The sequence below is a fragment of the Corvus moneduloides genome, chromosome 6, assembly GCF_009650955.1.
Source record: "Corvus moneduloides isolate bCorMon1 chromosome 6, bCorMon1.pri, whole genome shotgun sequence".
NCBI lineage: Eukaryota > Metazoa > Chordata > Aves > Passeriformes > Corvidae > Corvus > Corvus moneduloides.
In genome coordinates, this window is record NC_045481.1 from 10,849,614 (window position 1) to 10,872,740 (window position 23,127).

Below are 23,127 nucleotides of genomic sequence, written 5' to 3' on the forward strand. Positions count from 1 at the left end.
TTAGTAAGGCTATAAACCAAAACATTTCTGTGGTTACAGTATAGATCAGCACATTCTTTTGGAAGTCGTCTAAGGTGAAAGCACTAGTCTACCAATAATTCTAAAAAAAGTACATATTTTTATTTTTAAAAAGTGTTCAAAACCCCAGAACAGCACACTCAAAAAGAAAAAAAAATTGTTTGCAAGTCCCCATTCACTTCACAGGTGTATACAGCATCAATTTACTCTTTGTTTACAAGACTGAGCAAAGGGAACTAAAACAGTACAGGAATATTAACACATTTGAACTACTGCAGGCCAGGAAGGCTAAGGGATGTTGAAACAAGGTTTTGAACCCCTCCACACAAAAATCCCTCTGTCTTCTGAGCACAGATGCTGCTGTTGCTTCCACCTGTCACAACCCAACAGAGGTCTGAAGTCCCTGAAGCTGTTCCTTTAGAAACTTCATGCATCTTCAATTCAAGGCGTTACTCACTTGGTAAAATTTTCACCCATGCTGACACTGCTTCTTTTGAGTGGAAGACCAAAACACAACTTGGGACAGTGCTGTTCAGACAGGTCAGACCCAAATTGTTCTAATGAACTGATCATGACACAGCTCTCCTGAGCCTGTCCTGGTCAGTCCTGAGAAGGTCTGAGAGCTTAGCATCTCCAAAAGAAACCCAACAGCTTGCCCACTGCACAAAGTCGACTGGAAGCACTTTAAGCAACTCCAGCAATCTTCAGCTGCACTATAATGAAACCACTAAGGTTCAGGCAAGTGATGTAACACTGTAACTTTTCAAAAGGTGTTTCTTTCTCCATATTTAACAAAGTCAATTATTTATTACACCTGCAGAAGAAAACCTGCTCCCTTTGCTCACTAAAAGCACTTAAAATTACACACTTTGCACAACACTGCTTTACTACGAGACAAAAAGAATGTATGAGCTTTAACTTGCTCTTGAGCCTCTAAACAATCCCTCAGAAACCTATACTGAAGAAGAGCTAACAAAAGAGGTATCCACAGTTCCTTTTGCAAAGTTCCCCTCATTGCGGGTGCCAGTTAATGACATGATCAACTCAGATAAAAATTGAGACTATGACTCCAGTGTTATGTGTTTGGTCACACTAAATCTGTAAACAGACTGGTTAAACTCAAACAACTCTGAATAAAGTCACTGTATCACACATTCCCAACAGACATGAACTGAATTAGATGTTCTATTTTGGTTTAAGCAATTAGTTGCCTTCTTTTTCATAGGAAGAAGGGAGAAGAAGCTGTGATATCAGCATTATTGTCTCTCCCCAGTGCCTGGTCTTTTTTTCCTCAACTGTAACTCCGCCTGCTGGATAAAAACCTCTCCAGCAGAAACCTAATTCAGAATCACGTATGTTGTGCATGTGATGCAGACACCTTCCTCCTCTTCTCCCCCTACTCAGCTCTTTTTAAGAACATATGTAAGAAAGAGATCTCACTGTGCAGTTTTAAGTTCAAAATAACGATCTCTCAGGGCTATTTAAAAACCATGGGTGACAGGTCATATTTTATACTGATCTCCCCCTCACTGGCTTAAAAACTAAGACACAGATTTAACAAGTCATAGCAAATAGATACTTCATAATCATGGACCCCAAACTGGACTTCTTCTCCGCGACTTTTTACTCCATTACCATTTCTTCAACAGTGGTAGATACATGTTCCAGAAGTAAACTCATGAAGTCAGCTGCATTAATGGAATATTGTCCATCCTAGATTTCTTTCATGAAGCCATTTAAATTGCAAATATGGAAGTTTAATAACCCTTCCGGAATTTTTTTTTTTTTGCATTAACTATTGTATGGAATTGCAAATATTGCCAGATTTTAACTCCCACTTCCTGTTCATTATTCTCTTATACAATCGAAGCAAGGTACCCTGGTAAGTTAACACGTGGAAAAAAGTGTCAGTTCCAAATTTTGTTCCCCTCTGATTTTTGCTGAACACAGTCTTGTACCCAGGAAGAGACAATGATGTCTAACATTCCTTATATACATAGCACTTACACTGATTACTAGAATAAGCAGTCCTGTCCTCAGTATTTACACAAAAGTTTTCAGATGTCACAATTTTCACCACTTCTCTAAGTAGCTCTGTAATAATACACTTTTATAGACCTGTATGAAGAGATGGACCTACTGATTTATACAATGCAATATGATTTATTCAATTCTTGTTTCTAACATTCTTCTCCATTCCATTTCTTAAATATTTATTAAAACTCAAGTACTGATCAGTTAAGTCAATCACCAACATCAATCCCCTCTTTTTGTGTAGTGCCTCCAAACTGACTCAAGTATCTTCCTCCACTGCATGCTACCAAGAGGTTAGTGGGAACACATACATTCAAGTAGCCTAGATGCATCTCCCAAGTTTCCTACAGTTGCCTCTTGCCAGTTAGTCAGTCACATCAGTCCACTTTCCACTTCTGCTGCTTTTCCCCTTTTACTTCTTTTCCTGAAGTTACAGATCTACCATAGAACTATAAATTACCATATGTTAAACTTAGTGGGATGAAACAGTTTTATTTACTGTGGCTAATCAGTGGCACAATTCTTCTCTTCCTGTGGCCTCCAAATTCTTATTTTCCTTTGAGTTAAGCCCTAGTATAATCTTCCAGATGTTTTCACGTTCTACTTTTGTTTTAATTATAAAGTGCTCAGTAAGTCCTTCTAAAAGAGGTCAGCAAAAAGCAGACTAACCTGTAATTCAATATAACAGTTACTGTTAACAACAAGAACTCCTGAACACCATTTAATAAACTGTTTGTTCCATCACCTCCAACATTTCGTGTTCCAGTACCACTACTTCCCAGTTATAATGACATCAAGCCTCCCTTCCCAAGAGACCGTGTATAATAAAGACAGAGGCAAATTCATCATAGTTTCTTAATAATAACCTAAACTGCTTTCCCTGAGCCTCCAACTGTCTACCATAATCTCCAATCCAGGTTATGCAATGCATAAAGTGATAAGGTAGAGTCACATGTTAGGGTAGGTGCTCATAATTGCAATGCCCAATTCGAGCTCTAACCTCGATCTTCAGGAAGTCTTTAAAAGTAACATCTCCCTCAAGCCACAGATTGGCCTTTCTGTGCAACAGCTTCCCCTTTGGGGGATAAGACTTTGGAGAAGATACATGGAAATAGACATACTAATTTACATTCAGAAAGAGAAAAATAACTGCATGATTTGCATGTGACTACACCTATGGAAAACTGTACAGCAAGTCACATGCAACAGGATCCGATTTTGCCACAACACCCTGACAGGACTGCAGTCCCAAATATTGTGTTCACAGACAGCTAATTACACAGGGAACCTACCAAACTGAAAATCACCCCATTAAAATAGTCACATATAGATCTTGGTTACAGGTAGCAAGCCTTAAGACAACTGTGGGAAAGTGAATTAAATATGGCAAGATCTTCAACATACACAAGTAATTAAAGGATATATATGCAACCAGGAACATAGACAAACCATTAAATATATAGAGATCATATATATACACACGTCATACATATATGATCTAACATACATACAGTCACTAACACAGACAAATTTTAGAGAGACGAGTGCATCTGAGTCATCTGTGAAACAAGGCAGTGTACACTGAAAATATGTCAACCTTGATTACAGTACTTAAGCAATTCAATTCCTCTGTCTCCAAGAGGCTACTCTATTCACTCAATGCTCTTACAGTTAGAGGGCAAGCCAACAAAGAATCTCACTCTTCCCTGCTTGCGAATATTGCCTCCTTTGTGCAAAACTCTGGACTGGCAATTAAGATTTGCTTGATAAAATAGGATTTTAAAACTGTATACTTTGGGAAGCAGACTCTAATAAAATATAAACAAGTATATTTGCTCTCCAAAGTGATTATTTCCGTTTATAAGTTTTCTTTTGTGTATCTTAGTTTCCAAACTTTGGCATGAATTTCCTACTGTGTCTGCCATAGTAACCAAGCAGCCTGAGCCTCTATTTGAAATTCCATTTAACTGTTTAGCATTGCATATTGATCAAGATACATTAACATCCTAAAGTACTCCAAAGAGTGAAGCAGCCATTCTCATACTGGAGAACCACCGTATACTACAAACCTTACAGGATTTTTGCTGTTGTTTAAAATGGCTGGGTAATAGGGAAACTTCTCTGCCAAAGATGTACATAAAAAGCTACCAAATAAAGAGAATGCACTCAGATATGAGGAAAGGAGTATATTCAATTTATAAGGAGCTACACTAGAACAGCAGTCTCTATCTGACACTACTTTCTCCCCTGTGAATGAAGAGTTTGAATGCACATCAGAAAGGAAAATTTGCTCCAAGAGTACATTTGAATGAGAAAGACTGTTTCCTGCATTAAAGCTTGTTCCCTTGGTGGAAAACTGTTCTGTTCCAGTGCAAGAGGGGCCAGGTAACTGGCTAACTTGAAGTTCTAGGATTAACACTAGCAGGGCAAAGCCAAAGCACAGCTGCTTGCTCCTTTTAGTTTCCATTTTGAAGAAAGATCTTTCTTCAAACATTTCTCTCAAATAGAATCATGAGAAAACATGTTTTAAGCACACAGAATCTTTTCCAATTCCTGTAAAACCTATCAAATACCTCAGCATAGTAAAATTTTATATAAAAGTAAAAAACAGATTAGGAAAACTGGAAAAAAAAGCAGGCTTACTGGTCATCATTTTCAGTCTCACTATACCATAGGAATTAAAAAAAAAAAGGTAAGGACTGCCCGGTCACCTCTTTTTGTAATCAATTACTGCACACAGCATTACCTGATGTTACAGTTCAGAAAATATCATCCTTTACTCTTCTCATGGTTAAAGACAGGATGAAATAGTTCTGCCCTTCAATGCCTGCTATACAAATGGAGACTCAGAATATAGAAAACCACCTCCAAGAATACACAAAATACAAAATCCCCTCCTAAAGCTTCCCCTCAAAACTACTGAGATACTCTAGCATCCATTTAGTTACCACTAAACATCTCCTGCTCTTTCCATGACATCTGCCAAGTGAGCTGTACATCCATTTTTTCACTAAACATTACTGCCTCCAGCTCCTCAGTCTCTTACAGTCATTTCCTCTCCTGATGTGAAAGCCAGTAAGGTGTCCTCACTGGGTACCACACAGAGAGCTGGATTTGTATCACTAAAAATAAATTTTCTTCACTCTGTTCATCTGGCTCAGCCCTAAGAGGCTTCTGGTGGAAACATTCTGTCTCTTGGTAAAACTTACTCTGTACTTCCCTTAGGGCCTGCAGCCTATCACGCCGCAGTATTTTCATTCTGCAGTTCAACTATTACTAACTGCTTACAGCAGGGCTGGTCAAAAAGCAGGATCCTTCTAAATTAATAGTAAATTTTGCATGATTGGGATTTGTGGGAGATCTGGTAATGTCTCATACATCCAGGGAAGGTTTTGTATTATTTATTCTCTCCCTTCTTTCCTCTCTTCTTCCTTTTAATGTGACTAAAAGGATATTTACTGACTGCTGGGCTCAGAAAATTAAAATCACACACTCCTTTCTCCTGTTTTGTATTAGACACTATCCTGTTTTAGTAGAAGGAGTTAAAAATCACCCTCAACACAAGCAACCAGAATTTCATACAATACTAAAGCCATCTTCTCAATGCCTAGTACAATGGCACTAAAGACATTCTTTATTTCAATTGGTAAACCTCATTTGATACATCTTTGAATTGCATTTATCTCCTCCAGCCTTCAACAGCTGTATCACAAGCCGGCTCAGCTTGTAATCAACACTACACTATGGTTATCATCTTTTCAAAGTTTTATTGCTGAAGCAAAAATTCCCTGTGCATTTTTTCAATGAATTTTCATTTCATCTATGGTTGTGGTATCAGCTCGTTTCTCCTTATAAAGTAACTCTGATTATGAACAGTGATGCCTCCCAAAGTTATTATAAGTATCATGTACATGGTCTTGCTTCTCTGTATCAGTGTCATCAATTAAATTATTTCCAAAACCAATCCTAGAAGACCTCAGCTTGAAAGTCTCTTCCCAATGGTTGTCTCGGATATAAAGAACTAAGCTTTTAATTCTCTCAACATTTTGTAACAGAATTTCCAAGTTCTAAAATTCCCTCTTTTTAAATATTTATTACATGGATCTAAATTTCTACTTCATGCAAGGACATGAACTTAGTAAGTTACAACTCTCCCTTACTATCAAAGTGTTACACTAGAAAGGCTGAGCACCTGAACTTCATATAAAGCCGTCTATATATACACATTATACATTAATGTTTTCCCACCACGGGGAGACAATGTTTTACTTTCAGCAAAATAACAAACCCAACCCTAACACAGAAGTCTACAATGTCTGAATTTCAAGAGCTAAAACTGAAAAGGGATTTTTGTTGTTGTTGTTGTTGTTGTGGTGGTGAGGTATGTGTTGAATAGCACTCCTGCATGTTTTTCTCTGTCTGAATACAATCCAGGATAAGCCTTACGAAAATACCTGCCTGTTGCTGAGCCAAAGGCAGTCAGAAGGTTTTTAGCAGAAATTTTCACTGTTAGGAATAGAGTGAATTAAAAAGCAACTGATTCCAGAATAGCACAGAGCATTCCAAATATTCACAGGCACTAAATAAAGTTCATGCTGGAATACTACTTATGGACTGTCACAAGCTGTGTAAAGAACATGTCACCTTCTGTAAAGACTGGAAGGCACTGAAGCACACATTTTAGTCTCTTCACTTTTGAGGAACTGAGAAAATGAAGTGTACTGTAACAATTATCTCTTTGCTTTATCACTTCATAATTAAGTTCTGCAAGTCTCACTTAATATTTATGCTTAGTTAACTATAATTCACTTCTCAATAGTTGCAATTTAGTACCTTTAACAGATTCATTGCTCTAAAGTCAAAAAAGTAATAGTTACTTTTCTGATCTCCTTCTTGCTCCTTATTTTCCAGTGTATCCCTTTATTTCCTTCTACTCCTACAGTCTAGTCACACTGTTGCCTACACTTATAATCAGTCCTTTCTCACCTGTTTTTAACGCTGAGTGAGGCATGATTCAGATGAGCTTAAGAGAGATAAGAATACATGTACTAGATATAAGAAACAAATTAAAATAAGGAAAATAGGTATGTAAATAGCAAATGGATTCCAAGTAAAACCACACACTGGCACAATTCAACAGCTGCTCTCATTCAGTTCACATACTCAGCTGCAATACTTATTAAACACTTAGTAAGTTACTTTCACTGAGAAATTGTTTAAATTGGCCCAGCTCTGCAAGCAAAACTGGTTAAAACATCATACCTGTTAAAGGCAACACTTATTTAAGTTATTATTAAGAGCTGGCAGACTACTTTTAGATGGCACCCAAAACATGGAACAAACTGGAAACATTGCATGACTTAATGGTATCATCATCTCTGAGTTGATCACCTCCTTCCCATGCACACACAAGTTACCTGACCTGTTGGACCAGTGCTCTAGTCAGTCACACCTTCAAAGCCTTTACTTTCACTTTACCTTTGAATCCTGTTTTTTCTTTTCTAAAACATTGGTATGGTTTTGTGACAATATTGGGAAAATGCACTTGTGCAACACATGCACACCTATCAACTGCAAACATTGAGGCTGACTGACAAAAGCAAAAAGTGCTTTTGTTTTTTCTTTCAAGTGATCAGACATCTGAGGTATCTTTAAAATACTTAACACAAAACTAAGTGTTCTGTTAAAAAAACAAGACTGCTGTAGCTTCACCACTGAAGTTGCTCAAATTCCATTTCCTCTAACTTTAAAAAGACCAAAATATAGTAACACTTAAAAGTGGGCTTTATGAGAAACTGTTCTGTGGCAAAACACCCCAAATGCCTGCAGTCCCTTGACAAAACCCTAATGTTTTCTGATTTTAAGAGTGAAGCTTAAAGTATAATATTCCTCTCTTTAAAGGTATTCAGAAGTATTGAAACCAAAAAACAAATACAGAGACTTTAAACGCAAAAAAAACAAATAAAAAAAAGTCTGGCTGATTCAGGGAATCAGCATTACAACTTATCTAAATTGATTTCCTTGAAATTTGCAAGCTATTATATGATCACCATTATTATTAAATTCGAGCAGGTTCAGTTTCATGTAGACTTGTCAACATGAAAAATTGAAATAGAAATTCATACTGCATAACAATATATTCAATATAACTCCATTCATTATACTAATAACATACAGGTAAATAGTTGCAGGTTGAGTTCCCACCAGTCTACCACACTGCTATCTATCTCAGAAAGTTTCCCCCATTCCCTTTTCAGCTCACAAGAGGAAAAGTTATCTCTTTAGGAAAGAAAAAAAAAAATTAAAAGGCAACAGCAGCAAAAGCTGAGGATTATCCATTGCTATAACAAAACAATGTTTTAGTCCAACAGTGTAAACTCTGTGCGTGCAAGAAAAAAATATCTGCTAAGGAAACCAGTCTGAATAATTGTACCCTGCATTGTCCTGTTGCTATAGAAACTTACTTCACTGTAGCAGTTAATTGCTAATCAATTTATAATTCTTCATTACAAAGCTCAATAGAAGTCAAATGCAACACTGTCATGTCTGTCCAGCAAGTCCAAATTACGTCTCTTCTGGCTACTGCTGGATTTTGCAAGCCCTACAGGAATTTGGGACATTTTTGATACAGTGCTTTTATCAAGCCCATAATTCCATCATGTTGCAGCATGTTAAGAAAATATTACTAGAAGAAAGCCCTAATTACTTCAGTACTAAAAATAAGATAGAGCTGGCTCTTATGCTAAGAGCACCAGAACAGTCCCACAGAAGTTATGTGAATAAAATACTGAGCAAACGTATAACCTGTGTTCCAAAACCAGGATGAGGCCCATTGGTTTATGCTTTTTTTGGTCATACACAGTAACAGACAGATGAAATAACATACTTGCTCTAACTATTGTCCTGCAGTTGTTAATTTGAGATGCATCTTCCTTCTGGGGCTGAAGACCTTTCATTATAAGCCTGCCCAACAAGATGAAAAGTGCTGCAAAACAAGCACAGCTACTAGAAAACAAGTATCAAGGACGAAACCTCAAAAACAAATACAACGAACTCTGATTTCCCACAATCCCATGTGTACAAGTTCTGGGATATAACCCAGTCTGCAAAGCTGAATCCTCCTTCAGAATTTTTAGAACAAAAGGCAGTATGTTCCAAATGCAGGCACTAGCTTCCTCAATAAAAATATTTCTTTTAAAGTAAGCAAAGTATTAAGATATTTTAAGTAATAATAAGTGTTAGCAGTTTCACTGGTATAGATATCATGTGGAAAAATCCCACAACCTTTTGCCTGCTATTAATGATTGTCTTTAAAAATTACCTTCAAAGGGCCAAAAGTATTCCACGTACCAAATGGTCACACAACAGTCTCCTTCCTCTGGCTGATTTTTGTCTCAAGCGGAGGAGGGAGTGATCAGACTGTCTATTGTCACCAACAGACCTCACAGACACAGTGCTGCCCACTGAGGGGCCACTGCCCACGTCAGGCGTTTTGTTGAAGGTCCTCCCAGGAGACTGCGTCAGGACACATAACATAGCCCAGCTATTAAATCGTCCCACCCACTGATATGGGCATACTAATACCAGGCATGCTAGGGAGCTCTGCTGTCAAAAATAATTGTATCTTTAACCACCTCATGTCAGCACACTGTCCAAATCAAAACTCTCCTTTATATCAATTTGCACTGCAAGTGCCGCAACTGCAAGACGCCTACTAACCAGAGGAGATAGAAATGAAGAAAGGGTTCCCAGATGAGTGAAGAGAAAGTACAGCAAAAGCCTTTTCTAGCCTTCAAAGACTGGGCTTCTTCAGGCCCTGATCTTACCAGCATACCCCTCTGGCTCTCTCTTATGTACACACAATGCCTCTATCAGTTTAGGACTAACAAAACACAACATATAGATCAACCAGATCAATGCCAGTCCAACATGTTCTCACAGAACGCGTGTGGTGGGTTGACCCTGGCTGGATGCCAACACCCACCAAAGATGCCCTATCACTCCCCTCCCCAACCAAACGGAGGAGAAAACAATATAGTGAAAGGTTCATGAGTGGAGATAAGGACCAGGAGAGATCACTCACCTATTACTGTCACAGGCAAAACAGACTCAACTTGGGGAAATTAAGTGAATTTATTACTAACAAAATCAGAGCAGGATAATGAAAAGTAAAAACAAACCTTAAAACTACCCTCTCCCCACTCCTCCCTTCTTCCTAGCTCCACCTCCTCCCCAGTGGCACAGGGAGACAGGGAATAGGGGTTATGGTCAGTTCATCACATGTTGTTCCTGGCACTGCTCAGGGAGAGGAGTCCTTCCCCTGCTCTAGCGTGGAGTCCCTCCCACAGGACGGAATTCTCCATGAACCTTTCCAATCTGACTCCTTCAGGCACAGCCTACTCCAGCATGAGTCCCAAGTCCTACCAGGAACATGCTCTACATGGGCTCCTCCCTCCATGGGTTCACAGGTCTCTGCCAGGAACCTTCTCCAGCCTGGGCCTCCCACAGGTTCACAGCCTCTCAGGTACCCACCTGCTCTGATGTACATCTGCTCCACAGGCTGCAAGTGGATCCCTGTATCCCTGTGGCCCTCCATGGGCTGCAGGGGCACAGCCTGTATAGCCATGGTTTTCACCACGTGCTGCAGGGGAATCTCAGCTCTGGCACCTGGAGCACCTCCTGCCCCTCCTTCTGCACTGACCTTGGTGTCCGCAGAGCTATCCCTCTCACATATTCTCACCTTGCTCTTCTCTGGCTGCAAATACATCCGCACAATAACTTTTCTCTCCTTAAATATATTATCACAGAGGTGTTACTTCCATTCCTGATTGGCTCAGCCTTGGCCAGCAGCAGGTCCATCCCAGGCTTCTCATAGCAGCTTCTAACAGAAGCCCCCAAAACCTGGCCACACAAAGCCAATACAAGGTGTTACCTACTGTTCACAGGGAACAGAGATCTTAAAGAGCAGCACCTAGAGCAGCTGAGCAAGCTGCCACTGGACTGCTGCAGCAGTTCACTGGTAACATGTACTTTGTCACTCTAAAAATGAGAAGTATGGATCACCTTGAGCATCACTAGAGGCAGCTTAACCTGGGCATTTGAGTTCTTTAGAACAGTTGTTTGCCCCATCTTTCTGATTTAGAAGTGCTAACATGTGCCCACGCTTAACCATCCCAGTTCCATCTCGTGAATTTACAGAGGCAGCATTTTGGCTAAAACACAGAACTACACTCGAACAGTCACTTCATTGGCACAGAAGTTATTCTGCCAATGCTGTTAGGTCAGAAACGTCACCTGGAACAGCATCTTAAAACTCTGAAGGTGTTGGCAAACAGTTCATGACACACAGACAGAAGTTATTCTGTACAAGGGACCACAGTTCCACTGCTGAAGGCAGGAGAGGCCATCCCGTGTGTTAAACTGATGAGAATATAACTGGACAGTTACCTTTAGAAGGGAGGGAGCATAAGTTCACACTGAAATAACAGCAAGACATTTCTTGAAGTTACATGTTGAGATATACAGCTAATGCTATTAAATAGCAATAATTCTCTAGTCAACACAAGCATCTTCCTTTTACAAGCTGCACCCTGTATTTCTGAAAGTCTCCTTTGAGAAAGAATCTCCTGGATCAATATACCACACTGAACAGGCACACTTTAAAAAAATTCTTCTTTAGTTATTTATGGACAGTAAAGTAATAATTCGAACTGACACAAAATGACAATGCAAAATGGGCTGCAAAACACATAAGAAATACTGCATTTGGCAGTATATGATATCAAATTTCAAAAGTGGTATTTGCCTAACCATGCAACTATTCCTGTCCCCATAAATTATTTTTTAAAGACAGACCCTCTTGACACCTTAAGTGCAAACAGGTAGCTATTGAAGGTCTCTGGCCCACTCTCTTACTAAAAAGGCTAAAGAAAAGCAATCTCTACAAATACTTTCATTTAAAAATAAAGTCTGAAAAAGAAATCCAACTGTTTGCTGTTCTGCAAGAAAGGCAAAAATCTGAAGAAAAATGCACACTAAGCCTTCATCTACGGCTTCACAATACAGTATTAAGTTGATGTTATGAGGTAGTATTTGCCATTCAAACCACTAAAATATGCAAATCTGAACAACTAGACTATAATTTAAATCTTAGTAACATGACTTAAAAAACAAATCATTGCAAAATTATTTTTCTATAATACTGACAGTTACCAATAGAAAACCAGAAAAATCAAGACAACAACAAAAAAAATCCTTTACAACTTGTGCCAAAATTTCATTTCAATGATAGCTTCAAACATGTATCACGGTCATGCTCCAATACCCACCTCAAATACCAAGAAAACCTGAAAAAAACCTTTGTAGAAGTCTTAGAAGAACCATACAAAAAATCCTTAGAAATAAACTGCCACAGTTAAAACAGGATGAGACTACAACTTTTAGGATTCTGTATTTGTTACGTTTTTAAGTTAGGAAAAGAAGACATTTCTGTTACTCAGATTGACAGTTATCCCTTTGACTGTAGCCCTGGGCAGGCTAAAGTGTCCTTAAGGCCTTGTTTAAATAATTTCTTTCACCAGACTTGTGGGTTTTTAACACACAGTTCAATGCATATTGGTATCCATTCTCTCTCCTGTTGTCATTGCTCCCCCTTTCTTTAGCTGAAAGAGAGCATTAAAACCATAAACTTGAGTCCTCTCCAACTTTCACATGATATCACTTCCCTGAAAAAATATATCGAAAACTCCTGCTAAATATTTTTTTTTTTAATTACTAGGAAACTGGGGATAATGGAGTTTGTTTACAACACACAATGTTTTCTCCCTACACCAGCATATTCCTAAGTTAAATTTCTTGCTTAGACTAGTATTTTGTCTGACATAGCACTTCACAATCTCTAGCTGTACAAAAATTATATGCTATTAAATGAACAACTTAATACAGTCACCTTCCAATCCCACATGGAGTTAAAAAGTAATAATAAAAAATTATAAATATTATTTTTTTACCATTACAACCACATGTAAACATTATGATTAACTCAGGAAATTAAAGAACGAATATAGCTGGTAAACCAAAACTGAAATCAATTTGCAGGAAGTATCTATTAGAGATCTATCATTCCATTATGAACAGCTGGACTGAATAACGCACAAGAAATCCCAATGCAAATTACAACACTGCCACTGGAAAGGTTTCAAATGCAGCAGCTGGTGGTCCTGCCCACAAAGAGCAGGGGGCTGCAAACACTGCACCAACAGCTGCTCAACAGGAGCCCAACAGGCAACAGCAGCTGCTTTGTTTTCAGGGGCAAGAAATGGGTGGGATGTAGATGCTAAAAAATGGGCTGCTTGGGCCGCAAAGTGGGGTGATGTAAGGAAGGAAAAATACTCTATTTCCCAGAAAGACACAACCAAATATTATTACTTAAAGTATAGCACATTTAATGTTGCGGTTTCTTTTCCTTAAGCCTTCTAAGAGGACAGATAATGGAAATATTAGGCACTATTTTTGCACTAAATGACACCACTTTCAAATAGTCATTTGTCCAAGTGTGTCAACTCATAGTCATGCCAACTGGATAGCAAGTGGCCTTTGGGTGCATGTCCTTCACAGGAAAGTACTTCAGATGGTTCCTTTTAGCCAGAAAACTACAATAATACTTCAAACTAGGGCATTAAATTTGAATCTAGAATGTCAAACAAGACAATTATGGCTGGCAATCCTCTCAGAGGTGGGTTTAGGCAGCCTTTAATTAGAGTGTGAGGCACCTTCAATGTACATTTTAACTATTAACAGTTAACTATTTTAACTGTTTTGCAGACTCCCAGATGCCAACATATAATGCAAACTCCTTGTAATTTAAGCACATAGCACAACACTTTTATAAATATTCTGACAAAGCTGGCCCATAAAACTCACCAGAGGCACAGAAGTGTTTGTTACAAATGACCCCTCTTCGCATCTGTGAAGCATTATGACTAAAATTTTGTCAATATGCAAAGAATAAGTGCCACGATTATTGGCTTTACGCTAACCTAAATTTCCCCAACTGAATTCATGTAAGTGCAATATTACCATAAATGCACTTCAATACAAAACAAAACCTCCAAAATTATAACTGCTGTGGCAAAAAAAACCCCAACCAAAGACACACACAAAAGTTCCCTGCCTATAAAATACTGCATCCCAACATAGGGGTTTGGCCAGCATAGCCCAGCACTCACTGTCAAACATGCCAGCCAAACAAGCAGTCATAGACAAATGAACTGTTACCTCAGAGAGCAATCCTTCAGTGAACACAGAGCAAGAGCTCACTGAAGTCAAACAGTTGTGATATGGGCTTGAAGCACAGACTAGAACAAGAAAAAGCACTACAGACTAATACCACTTCTTACATAAAAATCATCTTGCAAGCTCTGTCAACCATAGACATTTCATCTTCCTCCAGAGCAAGAAACATTTAACAGTGTAACTGTCATTTTAAAGCAGCTTTATAGTCTTTGTATCTTACTCCTAGTTGCTCTATATAAGCCTAATAACAAAATTAAACATCGAAAGCTACCTACACATCTGTAATTCTACATTAACTCTTCACTGTTTCCTTCAGCAGTGTTGTTGAAAAAAAAGCATTACTAAAAATTCTACCCTTCGGAAAAGTCTACAGAGTATTTTGTAACGTGTCTGTCAGTCCCTAGTACAGCCCAGCTAGAATTAAGAAAGAAAGAATCTACCTACATCACAAAGCTCAAAGTGGTAAATATATCCACCCATTAAACACCTGAAACAAATGTCCAAGAGGCTCTCAAATACCTTCACAATCACAGATCAAGAGGCTAGCAACAATACCTCCATGAGACTGGCTAGTCCAGTCCCAATATAACAACTATTATCCCCCACAAAGAGAAGAAAAAAAATTCAGCAAGAAATTAAGGGATTTCTTGAAAAAAAGAAATCTACAACACCCTTTTAAGAAGGGACAGAATAGAGTCACATCCAACACACCTGAAAAATGTGAAATGTCAGCAGCAAATCCAACACATGGCTGGATTTCTCTTCTATGAGAGATTTTCATTAATGGATGAGAGTACGCATCAAATTCGTGAATAACATCAAGACTGGAGGATTTTTTGCATTATGCAGCACAGAATTGGAAATAAAACCACTCTCTAATAATCTTAATAGAGCAAAATTCAATGAAAATGCTACATGGCATTTATAAACATCAACAAAAATCAAGGCATGGATAAAAATGGAGAAAAGCAGCAATATGATAAGAAACAACCCAAGTGAGTCATCACTATAAGCAGGATTCAAAAATGTCAACATTATTCAATATGTTAGCAAGAATATTAGAAGACAGACACAGCAGCAACAATTCTGCCTTGCTCTGTACTGCAGTCGCAGTGCAAGCACTGGGTCTAGTTTAAGTACCACAAATGCAAGACAATAGAAGCCAACAGAGGAGAGCAATGAAACATTTGAACTCACAATCCGAAAAGAATGGTTTAAAGAGCTGGATTTATTTACCTTAGGAAAACTGAAAGGACAAATTAACAAGTTTTTAAATATGCAAAAGCCAAAGGCAATAGTCAACTGTCCTCTATGTCCACAGTAAATTAACTCTGTTCAGCCTGGTTTGCTTTCACGTTTGTTTTTCCCTGAACAAGAAGTTTAGTCAGATATTGAAGGAAGAAGAAAGAGAAGAAACACCAAAAAAAGTTATTGAAGGAAACTGTGGAATTCTCATTACTGCAAGTTTAAGAACTGGTGACTAAGATGTAGGTATACTTCCCTCTGCTTCAGAACTACTGTATCTTCCAAGATCCTTACAAATCTCAGTATTTTTATAGCTCATATATGCTATTTAAATGTACATCGTTTTCAGGGGCCTGACACAGCTTAGTGATCGCTAAGAATACAGTAATATTAATTCACATTCCCACCACATCCTGAGAAAACATGATGGTTTTCTCCACACATCCCAGCTTCCAACACAGAACTGCCTCGCCCTGCTCTTGTCAGCAATATATTAAGCACAGTGACAAATATCACCCATTATCATTCTGTCATTGCAACAAGTTCCCAGGTGAACAGATTATAGAATGAAAGTCACCACCAAGGATAACACTGAACTGCACAACAAATCAAGCCAGACATAAAAAAAGGTAATTTTGAGAACTGCAAAAGAAGGAATCCTGTACTTCAGTCTTTTTACTGATAAGCAGGGACTACCAATATGCCAACTCTCAATAAAAAAAGTTGAGAAACAAGATTATTTTCATCCTAGTACAAATATAATTTCCAAGACGCTTAAGTCTAAGCTTAAAACGACAGTCAACAAATTCTGCCCTCCATGCCTCCATCAACCTGTGCTTCTCACCTATGTATGTTTCTAATCCAACACTACTGCAACATACTATAATATTTCGTAGTTATTAACAGACTGCTGCTTTAGGTAGCTGCAAGAAAAAAGTCAAACTAAAGACAAAGCCTCTTCTTGCAACAAGGTGATTTCAGAAAATGAAATGACCAATGTTAAGGAAGTCTGCCACACGTTACCAAAGAGTAGGTAGCCAGAATTTAACTATAATGCAAAAGGTTTTATGTCATGTAATAAGCTAAACTATACATTCAGATTAACTTGCTGATATATTACATAAAAATTAGGACTGTGAACCATGCAACACTACTGCTAATATGTACTTGTGTTGCAATGACAGATGCAGCTTAATTTCCCCACAAACTTTTACAACATGTAGAGAATAACACATCATCACACACACAACTTCTATAAGGAAAACGCACAAGCTTCCTTGCAGGAAGTAGGAAGGGAAAAGGACTTGATAGTTAATGTCAGCAGCAATCTGGAAAGCCTTGTCTTGTTAGTCATTCCTAAGGCAAGGAAGATGATATAGCACTCTCCTTTTCCAGTCTAATGAATCAACTAATAAATCATTTTGCAAAGCTAGCCACAAACCATATTTAAGTACTTCAAGACTGTCTCATAAAAAAAGTCAAGTAACAGCCCTCACTCCTGATTAGGGGCTGCAGGAAAAAGCAACTTACCCAGAGCATCACAGCATCATAATTTGAACAATTTTTGAATTATTACGTTATAATTTTTTGTCTTTTCACTCCATGAAGAGGGAAATGCCTAAAATATCAGGAAAAGCCTTCTTTAACACCTGTAACTCTCTTAATCAAAATTAAGTCAACAATCCCTTAGGAACAGATCATTCCAAAACTGACTTAAGGCTGAAGCAGAGGCTTTATTCAGGAGAGACCTCATAAGGCAGTGGATCCAAGCAGACAGTCCAGGCCGCTGAAGGGGGTCGTGCCCCTCCAACCCTTTTCTTGCTGTCACAGTACCTGCTAATAATCAACCCCAAGATGACACCATTCAACTCACCAAAACAAGAGAAAATCTAGCCAGAAAAACTGCAAGTACCTTGCTGCTGGTTTAGCAAGCTGAACTAGCTCACCCAGAGGCTGAGCAATGCCAAAGACAAGGAGATAGGAGCACACCACCAAGAGGATCCTATACTGCCAGTCCATCATTTACAGCTGTCACTAGATCAGTTGAGTTCATGAAAATTTACCCTTTCTGGTTAATAAGAGATCATTGCACACATCTAATCTTAAAGCCAAAGTAACAGAGGACTGAAGGGGAAAGCCCACTGACACTCAGAGCAGTTAAGAACAATTACATACTTATCTAAGTAAAGCAACCACATCTCATTCCATCACAGTTTAATTTCTTACTAAACTACAGGACCATGTCCATTTCACGACAATAGTAAAATTTAGTAGTAACATGGAAACACTAAACAGTAAAATCTCAGCTCCCTTCTTAAAGAGTTGAAGAACGAAGTTGGGAGAAAATACCTTTTTGCTTTGAAAAGTCTCTAGAGACAGCTTGAAATGCTGTCCAAAACTCCTGTCTCTCTACAAACCTTCATGATTTGAGTATGAATAGACAAACTCCACATCATTGTCCTGGATGCCAGATCTAACTTCTCCACCAAGTGTCTTGGAAGAAGGATCAAGGTTACCTGGAAACATTTTTCTTTATATAAATTAAATCTCCTAAACACAACACACATATCAGCAGTTCACTTAAAAAGGTGACTTAGAAACCAGACATAGCATTCACAATGCATTTAGGATTTAAGGGAAACTAAAAGAAGAAAGATTAGCACTACTGATGTCAACAAATATCCTCCCAAGTGGTATCTTTGACTCCGTATTACATTGTTTATTCTGAAGTGTCATTCATGGCTTAAGTGCTACTCTTCCTTGATGTGTACTGATCTGCAATGGGTTATTTCAGTACCTAACAGACACAGTCACTTAAAATACAGTCCTGGTAGTTTTTTCACTCATTTTAAGAAAAATATAGCATTTTTCCATCCAGAAAAGAAGTGTTTAAAAATTCTTTTTAAAAAAATGGGGAAAAAAAAAGAAAAAAAAAAAGATAAAATCATACATAGTTAGCTGATATATTCACACAGCATAGCTTCATTAAATACAACTCGATACTGTAATATGATTTAGCCAGAATGAAAATCATAATCTTAAAAGTAATCAGGGAAATTTTTTTAAGGGAGACTTAAATAATTATGAACTAACAACTAAAACTGAAGTTATCAGCATCTGTGTTATGCAGAGGAGCACAAATAGGTTGGTCTTAAACAGGTCAAGTCCCTCTCCCCATCCTGCTCTCAGGAACAGGAAGGAACACAGAATGTGATAATCTGCCCAGTTTAAGGCAGAATTACATCCAGTCCATTGAGGTAACAATAGCTCTCTCCCCTTTATGATAGCCACAAGACAGAACTTTTGATTCTGAAAAGTTTACATAATCAGTTGACAAGACTGTCAGCCTGTTCCTGTTTCACGTTCATACATAGACAAAACAGTTGCTTCCAACTGAAGTTTCAAAATAAATTCCAAAGCAGCAAGTATTGCAGATTTTAGACAGACCATCTTCCCATTCTCATTTAAAGCACTTCCCTTAGAGTGAGTCAATCTAGTTCATCTTTCTTTAGGTTCACTTTACTAATATATTACACATATAGAATATACAGTATTATTTTAGATAGTTAATACTGTAAAAGGTTATTGAGATGAATTCTTTCCTAACAATGTGTATGTTTTATTCAATTCAGAGAAAAAAGCATTTCACACTGTAACAGGTACAAATGCCTCAGAGCTCATGAGTTCACAAACTCAAACTTCTCAGTTACTGTGTATCATACCAGTAGCTTTTGGCATCTGAAAAAATATCCAAATACCCAGCTCAAAGAGATTTTTGTAATTTGATATAATTATTCTGTTCCTTATTTTCAACGAAGTTCCAGGGTTTAGATCTTTATTTTTCAGAAGTGTGGCAAGAGATGACTAAGAGAACTTGCAAGAATCACATGTACCATTACTAAACTACATAAAGGCTCGCTCTGTGAGCTGAGAAAACTCTGCAGCTACTTTGCACGGAACAAACAAACACAGCAGAACCCAACCATGGCAATAATATAGGATGTAGATTTTCAGAGATATTGCTCCTCAGGATACCTTGTAAAGATAGCAACTACTTGTAAATAGCAAATACTGTTTGACACTAAATACTCCTAGTATGCTTAAAGAAGCCATTGTCCAAGCACTAATTGAAACATAACTAAATTATTAAAATTCATTAAAGGGTGAAACTAAACTACACACAGACACACTTTTCCATATAATTATACAGGACATATCAGATCTGTTAGGTCACATTCAACAAATAACCATACAGATTTAAAACTCCTGCTGGTGCTGACATTTCATATAAAGGAAGAGTGTGAGGGGCACTACCCTAGGACACAGCAGAATCAGGTATAATTCCTTGTTATCCACGAGCTTCCTGCACTGCCTTGTGTGAGTCTCTAGCACTCTGCGCACTCATCCCATGTGGAATGGTTGGCTAAGAGCAGGAAGATTTCAAGGTACTCACATGATGGCAGCTGAGACCCAAGCATGTAAAATAATGAACACCCACTATTTGAAACAAAACAGAAAGCTGACATTCATATCTGTGTTTATGTCTATTGAGAGTGACATTCGTTCACCTAGGATGACAAATTCAGAATTGTTCTCTGAATCTCATAAAATCCAGGGTTTGTTCATAAATACGGTGACCTGAGAGATCAAATACATGCACTGTCCTGCATCCAGTAACGACAGGTAAGGAGTCTCTCTCTCTCAAGCACATCAATCTTTCCTGCAAAAGCAACTCTCTCTGTCAATTATCTGATATTTAAGACTCATCTCATTGCACCGCTCCCCTTTAGAAACAATCCTAAAATCAACCCACATTTCCAAGTCACAACAAAGGCCTAAAACTGCAGCGAATGCTTCAGCCATGCAGCCACAGCTACAAAGATCCTGGAAGCAGGGATTTAACACCACCATAATCACAACAGGCATTAGTGTGTCCAGCAAATTCTGACCTGAAGCAGTAGGTGAAGGAGGCCCAGGGAGGAAAAGCCAACCCTCATTCCCGCACGACAAGGAGGGTCCAAGAGATCGCATCCCTGCACAGGGCCCACACACACAACTCCCGTCGGTGACACCGTATCTGGAGCAGCCCCAAGCACCGACCCAGCGCCGATGCCCTCACACCGCCCTCGGCCCAGGCCTGCTCTCCCCCTCCCCAGCCGCTACCTGGTTAATCGGGAGATCGGCTGGAGCCGAGGAGCCGCCAGCCCCACGGCGGCGGGGAGGGAGGACAGCGAGGGAGGGGCGGCCCGGCGGGGCGGCCTCTGCCCCCCGCCCCCGGCGCGGCCCCGCGGCCCTGGGGCTCCCGCACTCCGGCAGGCGGGCGACGCGGAGCCCCCGCCACTCCCCGCCCCATCCCGGCGGGGGAGCCCCGGTACCTTGCGGACCCCCTTGTAGATGTAGAAGTAGAGCTCCCGGCCCACATTGAAGCAGAGCCGGTCCCCGTTGCCGCTCTGGTCGTTGACGTTGACGAAGGAGACGCGGACGGGGTTTGAGCCCTGCGAGTTGAAGGGCACGCGGTTAGGCCGGCTGTACTCCGAGTGGCTCAGCAGCTTGTACAGCCCCTCCCGGGTGGTGAACTGGGTCTTAATCTCGTTCATCTCCTTCCCACCTCCCTCCGCCGCCATCTTGGAAAGGAGCGCTCATCCTGGCCAGTGCCCGGATGTGCCGACACTGCGCAGCCGCCGGCGCGCGCGCGGCCCCTGCGCGCGGGGGCGGTGCGAGGGGGCGGGGCCGGCGGGGCCTGTTTACTGCGCGGCTGCGCGCGCGCCGGGCCCGCGCGCCGGGGGGCGGGGAAAGGGGCGTGGCTGGAGGCCGGAGGGGGTGGCCCTCACAGAGTGCCCGGGTGGGTCGGGCAGGGAGGGGGCGCAGTGGGGCACCGTGGGCAACCTCCCTGCGCCGGCAGGGTCATCCCGGAGTGCAGGACTACATCCACAGGAGTCTTGGATGTGTCCGCACCCTCTCTGGGCAACCTGTTCCAGAGTGTGGTCACTGCACAGTAAAGAAATTCTTCCTCATGTTCGGGTGGAACTTCCTGGGCATCAGCTTCTGCCCGTGGCACCACCGAGAAGAGCCTTGCTCCATCCTCTGACACCCCCTCACCCCCGTTAGATATTTATACACATTGATGAGGTCCCCTCTCAGTCAGCTTTTCTCTGGACAGGCCCAGCTCCCTCAGCCTTTACTCATAAGAGATATGCTCCAGTAGTTTAATCATTTTTGTAGCTCTCCGCTGGACCGACTCCAAGAGCTCCGTGTCTCTCTCCTTCTGCGGCGCCCAGAACTGGACACAGCGCTGCAGATGTGGCCTCAGCAGGGTCACGCGACATGGTGGCTCCACGGGGCAGCTGCTCTGGGGGAGAGAGGGTGAAGGGGGTTGTGAGCAGGGGTTTTGTGTGCCCACAGGGACCTGCCACCTCAGGATGCGGGTATCTGCCCGGGCACAGTGTGGGGTGAGGTGGTCCTGCTGCTGGAGGTGCCAGATCAGAGCCAGGAGGTGTCCATATGCAGCGCTGTTTTTGGGGCAATGGCTCCCAGGTGAGAGTCCCCACTCACCATGGGGCCATCACAGTGAGGCATCACCGCCCTGGCCACCTCCATTGGCTTGCTTGCCATGGCCCTGGCCAGCTTTGCCCACAGAGAACTGCCAGCACCTGGAAGCCTGGTGAGGTGGGGCTGTGGACCCCGTTGTGAATGTCCATCAGCTTAGGGATAGCAAATCCAGGTGTGCAGCTGTAATTTGACGTTTCATGCCAAGCTCACACTGCCCCTGATGGAGATGCTACCTCCATCCCTCCAGCTCTGCACTAGCCTCCAACCTGCTGCAGGCAGAGCCAGGCCTGGGAGTTGGCCTGAGGTGTGAACCTGAAAAACTGGTTTTCAGATCACTCACCTCCTTGTTCTGATCATCCTGCAACCATACAGCCAGCTGTGTTGCATGGTGAACCAGATCAATGCCAGGTGGAGGTGGCACAGGATTGGGAAGGATTGTATTCACTGGGCAGGGAGGCAGGCCTATTTCTTCTGACAAGTTTCAGCTTTAAGAGTTTTTCTCACTACAGCCTACTGACTGACTCAAACTGATCTAAGACTGATCTCCAGCTGTAAAAAAGGCTTTGACCCCTCCTGGACAGGTATTTCTCTTACCTGCCTTGCATCAAGTCTAGTAATCATGCAACCAAAGGGTGAGTCAGATCCACCTGAAAATTAACACACACACAGAAATTATGAGTTCTCAGGTAAGCAAAGTGTTGATCAGCAACCGGGTTGATCCAACTCACCACAGAATTGCTGGAGTCAAAATAAAGAAGGAATTGGGAATGTGCGACTAGGGGAAGATAAGCAGCACAGAGTTAGATCATCTTATGTTAACAACAAAAGAAACACTTTCAAGGTACAGTTTCCTGCTGTGTGGCTCTAATGTGACTGCTACAAAAAGCACTGTACTGCTCTCTTCTTTCTGGACTGTGACTATCTGCTGCTACTGCTTCGTTTACCAGCAGCAGTGCTCTTCTGACCTCATGAGGAGCCATTTCTGAA

General features: G+C 40.6%; 1 protein-coding gene across 4 annotated transcripts in view; it reads right to left on the bottom strand.

Moving 5' to 3' along the window:
• The window catches only part of WDR20 (WD repeat domain 20), a 45,599-nt gene extending 24,332 nt beyond the window's left edge, over nt 1–21,267 (bottom strand). For 2 of the 4 annotated variants that reach the window (XM_032110609.1, XM_032110608.1), the window contains exon 1: nt 20,967–21,267. In XM_032110609.1, the coding sequence (XP_031966500.1) occupies nt 20,967–21,215 (249 nt within the window). In that variant the 5' untranslated portion in view covers nt 21,216–21,267. The remainder of the gene's footprint in view (nt 1–20,966) is intronic. The other 2 variants (XM_032110607.1, XM_032110606.1) reach the window with 1 other exon arrangement.
• Between the last annotated feature and the right edge of the window lie 1,860 nt (nt 21,268–23,127).